This window comes from Cyclopterus lumpus, chromosome 13, assembly GCF_009769545.1.
Source record: "Cyclopterus lumpus isolate fCycLum1 chromosome 13, fCycLum1.pri, whole genome shotgun sequence".
Lineage (NCBI taxonomy): Eukaryota > Metazoa > Chordata > Actinopteri > Perciformes > Cyclopteridae > Cyclopterus > Cyclopterus lumpus.
Window position 1 is genome coordinate 12,900,017 of NC_046978.1, and position 11,213 is coordinate 12,911,229.

The 11,213-nt window shown below is 44.1% G+C and overlaps 1 protein-coding gene and 1 long non-coding RNA gene across 3 annotated transcripts in view; one reads left to right on the plus strand and one right to left on the minus strand.

The window, feature by feature from the left end:
- The window catches only part of LOC117741889, an 11,733-nt gene extending 9,368 nt beyond the window's left edge, over positions 1 to 2,365 (minus strand). The window contains exon 1 of the long non-coding RNA XR_004610765.1: positions 2,181 to 2,365. This is a non-coding gene — a long non-coding RNA (uncharacterized LOC117741889). The remainder of the gene's footprint in view (positions 1 to 2,180) is intronic.
- The window catches only part of LOC117741888 (RNA-binding protein Nova-1-like), a 71,156-nt gene extending 60,747 nt beyond the window's left edge, over positions 1 to 10,409 (plus strand). For both annotated transcript variants that reach the window (XM_034549141.1, XM_034549142.1), the window contains one exon: positions 8,981 to 10,409. In XM_034549141.1, coding sequence (XP_034405032.1) covers positions 8,981 to 10,000 — 1,020 coding nt within the window. In that variant the 3' untranslated portion in view covers positions 10,001 to 10,409. The remainder of the gene's footprint in view (positions 1 to 8,980) is intronic.
- The last annotated feature ends 804 nt before the right edge of the window (positions 10,410 to 11,213 follow it).

An 11,213-nucleotide genomic window follows, 5' to 3' on the forward strand; every position in this document is an offset into this window, starting at 1 on the left:
TGGGAAATGGGCGAGAGAGAGATATGTTCGAAAGGGCACTTATGATGTTGAGGAAAAAGACAAAGAGGCTGGGAGGAGGATGGAGAGAGGGCGTGGAGGAAGATGATATAGAGACGGAGCGGAGGACAAAAGAACAGGCGTCCTGGCTCGTGGCCGGCTTAGTTGGTGACTGAGCTGCCGGCCGGCTGCACGCTTCAAGGCCGTATAACAGGACAGCGCAGCAGCAGAGAGGGAGATTTATGGGCTGAATAAATTCTTCTGCCGGGTCTGATGAGATCTATCGTGACACATGGGAGACGATAATTTTATTGAAGGGTTTTATTACTTGTATTAGTCTGGGAACGCTCCCGTTGCTCTCACAACAATATTATTTGATGGATGCACAAAATGCTGACAGGAAAAAAAATATATTTTTCTTTCTTTTATTTATTGCATTTTCTCAAATTTGGATATATTTTCAGATCCTCTGATGGCTCTGATCTATACAAATACAACATTATTTTTTTCACACAAAAAATACGATGTTAATAGATCATTTCACTTGTTCAAAAGTGGTAAAATTAAAGTAGAAGCAATGAACCCAAATGTCACAGACCAGGTACCCAACCTCCGTGTAGGCAATTCTGAAGTGTCTTAAACTTGCATTGTTTCAATTGGCCACCAGGGGGCAACTCTTCTGGTCTGATTGTATAGAAGTCTATAAGAAAATGACTACTTCTCTCTTGATTTATTCCCACAGTAAACATTGTAAACATGAGTTTATGGTCTCAAGTCTTCTTCAATACAGCATGGTGTTAATTTCTTTTAAATGATGGTCCTAAACTCAAAGCTTCAAAACCGTAGTTCGGCGTCATGTTGACACTGTCCACTTCCTATTATATGCACCAGGCCCAGGTTTGAGGTTTTAAATAACGAGGCTGCTAGTTTGTGATCACCCGTGTTTTTGCCGAAGTACTCAAACCTCCCTTTCCTGTGTTCATGTGTAAAGTAGTGAAGCATCACCTACTCACTGCATCAATATTTTATTCATATTGGAAGTAAAACTCGCTCTCTCGTCTGCTATTGTTGCATTATGGTTGTTTTGGAAGTGAGCTGCAGAGCCGAAGCCGTCTCCCCTGTGAGATCAGCTGTGGCTTTGTTGTGGTATTATTATTCTGGGGCTATTTCTGACCCACGCCGGCCTTTATTCAGACTAAAAACGTTGAACACATACACGCATGAGCATGTACGCTCATCGCCTCTAGTCTGGCTGTTTTTCCTGCCGCTCCCTGCGGGAGACAGGGGCCATTTCCGTTGAACTTTCACCTCCAGCGCAAACACCTGTTTCCTACTTCCTGTTATTGTCTTGCATGCAGAGGAAGTTGTCCGCAAATGTCATGAAATCGTAGAGTCTGGCTCACTTTGGTGTCAAATGCTGGAGAAGTTGGAGTGCGAGGGAGAAATAGCTCCGCTTCAGCCACGTAATTAGTCAAACAGATGAGTTCTGATGAACAAAAGAATTCAGTTGGAGTTTGATAGCATCTAATCAAATAAGAATCCGTTAAAATTTCCAACGTAAACATCTAGAAGTAACTTAAGTTATAAATACCAAGCGCCCTTCTGTCACCCCTTTCCCACTGGACAAAAACACCACCAACACGCACTGAAATCTTGCTTTTGCCTTCAGTAGGAAAAAGGCTACAATCTCAATTAATTATTGAGACAAACAACTCTGCAGGAGTCACTGATATTTATCGACTCCGGTACTCCGGGAACATGATACCTGGGTGGAAGCGCTCACTTTTTTCACCTCTCCTCTGATGCGATGCAGTTGTGACGCACGTTGACGTGAAAATGTAGCAATACAAATCAACAGAGATTTGGACAATTATTCAAATGTAATAATGTACAAAACATACTGTACATTTAATAAGCGCTCCTCAAAGCCAGTCATAAAAACACTAATGTTATCTTTTTGTTTGGCAGAAAACACACTTCATTCAAACGCCACAGAAACAAAACAACACCGTCTTTGTTGGTCTCTCCACTGATCCCACAATCACCAGCTCTGGTTTCAGAGCTTGAAAGAGAAACTGAATATGTTGTTTTTAAAGGAGTAACCATAAGTAAATATGTACTCTCAGGGTTTTACACTCCCGAGCAGACTTTTACCTTTTACAGTATGCCTGCTGCCTTCTTACCTTCTTATGTAATGTTTTTATCTTCCCGTCAGTCCTGTGATTTGCAGTCTTTACCTCACCGCTGAGTCAGCAGAATAACACACACTCTCTCTCGCACTCTGCGTCCCTTATCTGCTCCAAACCCGTCATGATGGAGTGTCTGCATCCCATTATCTCTGCTGATATTCATATTTTACTGCCCTGCGCTACACCCGTGACGTTTTGCTTTCTCTCTCACTTCCTGTCCCTTTTTTTCCCTTTTTTCTTTTCCTGATGCCCTGTTTTGCTTTTGTTGTGTCTTTATTTAGAACATAATTCTGACAGCACATTTGGGCTATTATAGGTTAAAATAATATGTTTTTAATGAAATAATTGAAAATAATATAATATTCAAATATTCAACTAATTCATTGCAGAGCTGGGAAATGGAGGTTATACTCTACCACTCTCTACCATTTACCACTTAAATAAATTTAAAAGAGAGAAAAAAAAGAATACTGTTCATGCTGTAGTTGGTATGCATTGTACTTTATCTTTATGGTAGATCTGTACGTTTTATTTTCTAAATGGGTTATCAAGTCCTAATGATGCTGTTTATGATGTACCTTCTGAAGGTCCTGAAAGATGCATAAACACGTTTTCTATTGTGACCATAAATCACTACCAATATATTGCATCTCGCAGTCTGCGACTCACATTAGTGCCGTTTTTTAACGATGTTGTGATGAGGGTGATCCAACTTTATAAGAGCAAGCAATGTGATTTTACATGTTTGTTTCCCCGCCAATTTTGTGAGATTTCTTTATTGGGAATTTAGCACTTTAATTTCAGGGAATATTTTAGTTTTTTACTCAGAAATACTTATACGCTGTTATTTATATATCTGTGCGGGAAATGCACAAGAAAAGTGTGTAGCAAGCATTTAGCCGTGTACGACAGAGATATCTGCCACATGGAGAGAGGGGGTAAACACCAAAGACAGCAAGGGAAAGGAAGAAAGGAGACATTGTATTGGATTTTAATGTATTTCTTTTACAATATCTGTAGTTTCACCACTGATACAACTTGTCATGCTTTCTTTTTGACACAAACAAAACTAATGCCCTTTACTCCCTGTCATTAATATATGCTGGTTCCAATAGCCACAATACATGTTTGCTTTTTATGTCCACACTAATTTTTCATCAATTTAAAGTCGGCACTCGACCCCAAAATGGAGCAGGACATGTTCGGTATCTGTGGAAACTTTGGGGCCTGTGGGCTTGAGCAGGTCTTGGCTGCACACTGCATGTAATGATTGAGTCAGCAGAGGGTCCAGCCAGGTAAAGGAAACACACAAACACACACACAAACACACACAAGCACACGCACACACACAATTTCACAGTTCCCCAAGAAAAGTGACTCGAAGTGGCAGTCGTTCACTGATGCATTCATTTTCATTTACAAATCAGGAGCACTTTTACCGACTCAAGCGGTTATAATTTGAAAATATTGAACCACAAAAATAGAGTTTTTTGCAGTTGAACTTGTTGCAATTTTATATCCAAAGTTAACACTATGTTGCTGTCAGTCAGTGTACCCCGGCTCTTCTGGCCTGCAGTTATTTTTAACCAGGTGGCCAGAGGATAAAAGGAGAAAGAGAGAGAGAGATAGAGAGAGAGAGAGAGAGAGAGAGAGAGAGGCGACTAAGCCTGTGGATCAGGAGGAGGCAGATTAAGCTAAAGTCCCCTTCTTAAGACATCAAAGTTCAAACTCCTGCAGCCTCAACAGTTGTTCGCTGTCCTCCACTCGTGTGTGTTTGTGAGTGTGTACATGTACATGTACATCTCTGAGTGTGTGTGTGTGTGTGTGTGTGTGTGTGCGCATTGTTTATCTTTGTGTGAGTGGGACTGTATGCACCTCTTTGTGAGTGTGTTTCTTTGCGTGTTTGCATCTATGGCCATATATGTGTGTATGAGATGATACACAAGCAAAATATTCTAATAAAAAAATAATACAACCCTAAACTTCTTTACTGCTTTTAGCTGATATTTAAAACTGGTCTGAGGGTGAATAAGCTTCTAGAGTGTTTACCAATAAAATGAACGGTTCATCATGTTGAGCGCCATCAAATATTCAACTAATTCATTGCGGTTGCTGTTTCATCGCACAACGTCTTCACCGGGGAAACATTTCCAGCTTCTCCGTCGGCACTCCCAAGGTTTTATTATTATTTCATATTATATTAGTGTACAGAAAGGAGCGACGCGAGAGAGAGCCAGCGGGCTGGAGCTGTGTGTTAATACGTCTGCGCCTCAAGGTTAAGCCCCGACAAACTACTGCAACACACTGTGTGTGTGTGTGTGTGTGTGTGTGTGTGTGTGTGTGTGTGTGTGTGCCGTTATGGTTGTTAACAGTTTCCTTGTTTCCTCGTTTGTTAAATGAGACATTGTTCTCTCAGATTTCCACGCTGCGGTGACCTCAGCACCCCGTTAGCTTATCACTACTACTTGCAACACACACACTCGCACACACACATATACACTTTTACAGATACACGAAATAAGTGTACATGCTTTGCTCGCTGAAACAAAGCTAACAGTTGCCTCCTCTGCCTCGCTGTCTCTCAGCTGAAAAGACAACAGGTTAACTTCCGGCATTGTTCGAAGGCAACAACTGCATTGCTCCATCCTGTCATTCAACCAGCAACAGCATACGCTATTTATTTCAAATTGATCCAACTGACAAATCCAGCCCGGTGTTGCCAACTCTTCTAGCAACGTAGCATTGCATACGTCATTGCAGAGTTGTAATTGAGAACATGAATTATGGCCCGGTTCCATTTAGGGGCGCCAGGGCCCTGTTATGGACACACTGGGCTCAAGGGTAAATACAATAGGACCATAATGAATTGTTGAAATGGCTGCTGTTAAAAGGGTTTATAAGTGCACATCATTCAGAATCAAATGATTGGATGGGCTTATTACATTCCTGTGAGAGCTACAGATAACAGACTATTTTATTGATTTTTATTGATTGTATGTAAGACATTTTTAACAATTTATTTAAAAATTAGAAGAAATTACATTATTGCAAGCTTGTCTTTTGTGTGTTAGTGAGACCGGGAGGTAGAGTGAGAGACGTTTTATATTTCTGTAGGAAACATCGAGTCATAATCCGTTGAGCCGCATGGCGGAGCTAAATGGAGCTGTTAAGATGACGTTGAGGAATTATTAATAGTGCGTATTAAAGTATGAGGGTCTATTGGACAAAAGAGATGGGCGCGAGGGCTAGCTGGACGCTAACGAACCGCGGGGCCTAAAAGATTCATGAGCCCGGGTTTTAGTGTGCCACAGAAACTGTAGTTTCAGTGTCCGGTCCAGTAGAAGTCACTGACCGTTGGTTATCGTCAGCACAAAGTATGAACTACTAGCATGTTGACAGGTTGGGCATTCATAAACCACCAACAGTTAAACCCCTGAACTTGTTCCAAACATCCCCCGTCCCTCCCGAATCCAATCGCCCCGCTCCGCTGTCGTCATCAATTATCTGCTAAGCCGCCATATACCTGCTGAAGTCGACGCTTCCCGCTACCCTGCTCCTTTGCAGCGTTTGCCGTGAGTGCATTTATGAACAGGAGATCGGTTTCGGCCCCCCGACCTCGACCCCCCAGCACCTGCAACAACAGTGCGTTCTAGTCAGCAGCTGGATGGACGCCAAACTGTGCTCTCCTCTCCTCTGTGGAAAAGTTTCCCACAACAGACAGAAAGCTCTTCAAGGGGAGCAATAAAGTAAAATAAAACAAAGAAGATGAGAAAATGTCGAAAAAAAGACAAAAGAACTCAAAACAGCAGAGAAGCTGAGAGGAAAAAAAGGAAACATGAAAAAGCCGTCACTGCATCTTCTTCTGTGCGGCAGAAAGGTGCTGAGAGCAGAGGATTGTGGGTAGGAGGGAGGCTGGCTGGCTGAGACGGCCATTAGAGCGAGCAGAACCAAAGGCGTCAGCTGAATAACACCAGGGCGAAGATGATTTTCAGAATAAAACGCACTTCAGATCGTGTGTGTGTGCGTGTGTTTGTGTGTGTGTGTCTTTTGACCTTGTACGAATCTGCACAAAAAATGATCTAAATGAAGTGACAATATGGAGGATAATAAATTGGAGGAGGAGGAGGAGGAGGAGGAGAAGGAGTTTTTCTTCGGAGAAGCTCATTAGCACAGAATCAGTTTGGATTTAAAGATGGCGGATCATTAGGGCCAGGAGGGATCAGACATCAATGTACGCCACTGTTTGTCCTCCCACCAACACTCTGTGTGTGTGAGAGAATGTTTCAGTGCGGAGGATGAAAGAGTTCATGGGTTAAAAAAAATGTGGCTCCCTCCCTCGCTCTCTCTCTCGCTCTCTCTACCTCGCCGCCTCTTCATGTTTTACCCCCCGCTGCCCGCTGGTCTCCTTTCGCTTCTGAAAATACAGCAACTGTCCCTGAAAATATTGCTACTCAAAGAAAAAAAACTGTTGAACTAATTTAAACACCTGATTTTTTTGCACTCTTCTTTCCAGTCAACTTTTCCAACAAACTCTTTCCCAATTAAACTGATGCGTTAAAATCCATTTTAAAAGGGCTGGATGATGACTTCAAATCTATGACTTCTCTTCAAAGGAACAGATAGCACGCCGGTCAATTTGATTATTTCCCACGTGATTCGGAGTGCACGTGGGCAATTAGTTCTAGTATTAAAAGGCTATTAATGTGACAGGAGCAGGACGTTCTGGAAGACCAACGCTGAGTGAACAAAGGGGGGGAATTCTGGCGTTTTGCGTTCGCACCTAAAGAGCAAAGTGGCGAAGCGTCAACGGGGCTTTGGTTCTTGGTTCTTAGTCCTGGGTTCACTCAGACATCAACTTCAGTTTACCTGTGAAATGGGCAAACCACCTCTTGTGTTTCTGTCAGCTAATTGGGCAAAAGTTCACCGTTCACTTCCGCCCAAAATGGTGTCTACTCTTTTTAAAAAATGCAGTGCGCGGAAACGTGGGCACCATTACAACAATATTAAAATGTATTTAGTTTTTTTGACTCAATTCCTTGAGAGAGCTCTGTTCAGACAGCTGGGCAAAATGAGTCATGTTGTCATAAGCAATTAATTGATTCATTGTTTTTACTCAAGGACAAAAAAAAGGTTTGGGTTTTATGTAACTTTAAATTATTACTATTCCCTAAGAAATTAATTGGGACACATTAATCAATGATTAAAAAACATAAATTGGAAATGGCTATCTATGGTGTTATGTACAATACACAGTATATATATATATATATATATATATATATATATATATATATATATATATATATTATACAATAATACATGATTTGTACACGTGAGTATGTGAAATGTACTGCGCTGTTTGTGTGTGTGTGCGTGTGTGTCATCGCCTCACTCCCTTTCACTACCCTTTGAATGCTGGAGCTGTGTTTCCATGGCAACACTGACCCCCGGGAGTCAATGTTTTTGTTTTTTTACACAAATAGCCTCTTTAGAATTTCTCTCTCTCTCTCTCTCTCTCTCTCTCTCTCTCTCTCTCTCTCTCTCTCTCTATTCATCACCTGCTCTCTCACCAACATGCACTTCATCTCTTTCTCTCCATTATGTGTTCAGGTGGTTGAAAACACATAATGTTGTGTGTTTTTCTCAGATCTTTCTCCTTCAAGACTTCGTCACTCTGCTGAAACACACACACACACACACACACACACACACACACACACACACACACACACACACACACACACACACACACTAACTCTCTCCTTCTCTGTCTTCAAACATGGTTCAGTCGCTCTCTCCCTCTGCGTCTTTTCTTTCACTCTTTTTGGTCTCCCGTCCTTCAGGAGGACACCCTTGAAAAGCCGTTCCTGACCAAGTCCCTTTGGTCAGCTCTTGAGCTTAACGGCGTGCGCGTGCACCGCTTCACCGTGTTCTGTGCTACAACAGGGAGATTTCTCACGACGGGGGGAATAAAGCGCATTCATTCATAGATATGCCACAAATGTAATCATGAACAAGTAAGAGTGATGGGGGAGTTAAGGGGGTCCAACAAACCACAAACAGCAATCTTTCAGTCGGGAGACGGCTGTTCACTCGCCATGTTAAAGCAGAAGTCAACGTTGATTTATTTGTCAAGTAACTTGCGTACTTCAGTAACGACACTTCCAAAGTTATTTTTACCCGAATTACCATCTTTTCAGCATATTTCAAGATCTTCTCCTAAACTTAATTAAGTAGTTCAAGATCTTTTCCTAAACCTAACTAAGTATTTACAATCTTTTCCTGAACCTAAGTATTTTACGATATTTTCATCAACCTAACTTAGTATTTTACGATATGTGATTTGTTTCCTGTTATTTTCAAATAAACGTATGCATGTTTTGAGCAGAAACTGACACGTGTTGCTGTCCTTTTATAGGAAAACGCACGAACAATGATAAGTAACTTTTCGTGAGGTATCGTACGAACAACGTATGAGGATACATTGCTTGTTGGTCCCTCTTTGTTCAACATATATACGTAGTGTAGACAACATTAGAGGACTCTGTAACACTGACTTTATGCTCCTTCTTCTATATGTGCCCTTCATTTAGTTGATGTAATTGTCCAATCAATAATGGAACACATGTTTGACTTGTATCTCTCTGTTCAGGTAATTCCATGTGATACACAGGGGCTCGCTTATATGTTTGAACTATTGCTGGATTATAATACAACATCTGATTGCTGACAGAAAGCAATAACCAAATGTTTTTCTTTCTCTTTTTCTTCGACCTCCCCGTCCCTCCCACCAGTCCAAGCTGATCGTCCCCAACAGCACAGCAGGGCTGATCATCGGCAAAGGTGGTGCGACAGTCAAGGCGGTGATGGAGCAGTCCGGGGCGTGGGTGCAGCTATCCCAAAAGCCCGAGGGCATCAACTTGCAGGAGCGTGTGGTCACCATCAGCGGGGAGCCGGAGCAGAACCGCAAAGCCGTGGAGATCATTGTCCAGAAGATCCAAGAAGACCCGCAGAGCTCCTCCTGCCTCAACATCTCCTACTCCAACATCACAGGGCCTGTCGCCAACTCCAACCCCACCGGCTCCCCATACGCCAACTCGACCGAGGTCATGCCGTCCGCGGCGGCTGCTGCGGCAGCCACGGCTTCCTCTCTGCTCGGCCAGGCAAGCCTGGCTGGGGTGGGGGCCTTCCCGACCGCTATGTCCAGCTTCTCAGGCAACGACCTGCTGGCGATCACCTCCGCCCTCAACACCCTGGCCAACTACGGCTACAACACCAACTCCCTGGGCCTAGGGCTGAATCCCGCTGCAGCCTCAGGGGTGTTAGCCGCTGTAGCGGCCAATGCTAACCCGGCAGCAGCCGCCGCGGCTAATCTGTTAGCATCCTACGCCAGTGATGCATCCACCAGCGTACCTCACCCAGCCAGTCTCGGAGGATTCACCCTGGGATCCCTAGCAGCCGCTACAGGGGTCACCAATGGCTACTTAAGCGCTGCGTCGCCCCTTGTGGCGTCATCTCTAATGGCCTCAGAGAAGCTAGCAGAAGGAGCAAAGGAAGTGGTCGAGATCGCCGTGCCGGAAAACCTGGTAGGAGCCATCTTGGGGAAAGGAGGGAAGACGCTAGTGGAGTACCAGGAGCTGACTGGTGCCAGGATCCAGATCTCCAAGAAAGGCGAGTTCATCCCTGGAACTCGGAACAGGAAGGTGACTATCACGGGTTCCCAGGCCGCCACGCAGGCTGCACAGTACCTGATCAGCCAGCGAATCACCTATGAGCAGGGGGTACGTGCCACCAACCCACAGAAGGTGGGCTAAACCAGACAGCCAATGAGAAACAAGGAGGAAAAGAGGAAAAAAATAAAAGAGTGGGGGCTTGGGGGAGGAGTATAAAAATAAGTGAGAATGAGAATGGAAAAAAGGAGAGGAGAGCAAGAATGTCAGAAGGAATCGTCCGCGCTGTTTTCTTCTGCGTGTTTTCAGTATTCTCTATTTAAAAAAAAAGATATTTTGACGCAAAGCAAAAATGTGCTGAGAAGACGAGGAGGGAGAGGAGCGAGTTATCACGCTGAAAAAACCAAGAAAAAAATTGTGTAACATGTAAATAAGGTTTTTATTACTTAATGTCTTGACCATTTCGGAATTTTTTTATTGTTTGGTTTCATTGTTTGGTTTAGTAAATTAAGCTGTCTGTTTGTTCGTTTGTGTATTGTGTGGACAAAGCTGAATGCCATGTAGACAGGCCGACTGCCTAAAAGGCTACAGGAAGTGGGGGCAGGGAGGGAAGGGCACGGGTGTGGAGGGGGGGGGCTTGCATTTACAGGGTACATCCCTCCACCCCCCGCACCCCGACCCTAAATCCCTGATAGAAACAACCCTTACCTCTCCCTCCCCCTGCAACCCACACCCGTCTCCCTCCCGCCAGGCTTTTGTTTTCTTTCTAGTTTTGATTTGCCCCTTGCCCCGCCCCCTCCCAAAGCCTCTCTCCCTCTCCCCTCCGTTTTACAATTTTTTTTTTATAATGAGCAAGACTGCAAACTTAAGCCCGGTGTGTGAGGGAAGAAACGTCCTCAGACCGCCCTCCGACCCCTCTTATTCGCCTCCCCCAGCCTATGATCTCACCTCCCCACTCCCCCTCTCTCTGGGAGATGAAGGAAAGGGCAAAGTAAAATCAGGGAAGGGTGTGGGACGGAGGGGCGAGAATCAGCTGGGCGTTACTTCATTTGCACACCACCCCCTGTGCTCCCTGTGTATCCCACAAGCAGGGCAGGGGCCCTACAACCTCTACTCACACACACACACACGCACACGCACACACACACACCTTACGCAGCCCTAGTGTTTAAGATAGAATGCCGAGGCGCACGCTGATGACCTCACGTAGTGCGAAACCGACGAGAGTGATACTGTGCAAGCTGCGGCAAACACACGGGAACCACGGCATTTATTTGCAGTCTGCTGTGATAATTCTGTTCACGAGATTGTCAGGATTTATTAGGAATCATCGTCATTATTTATTAATGAGTTCACC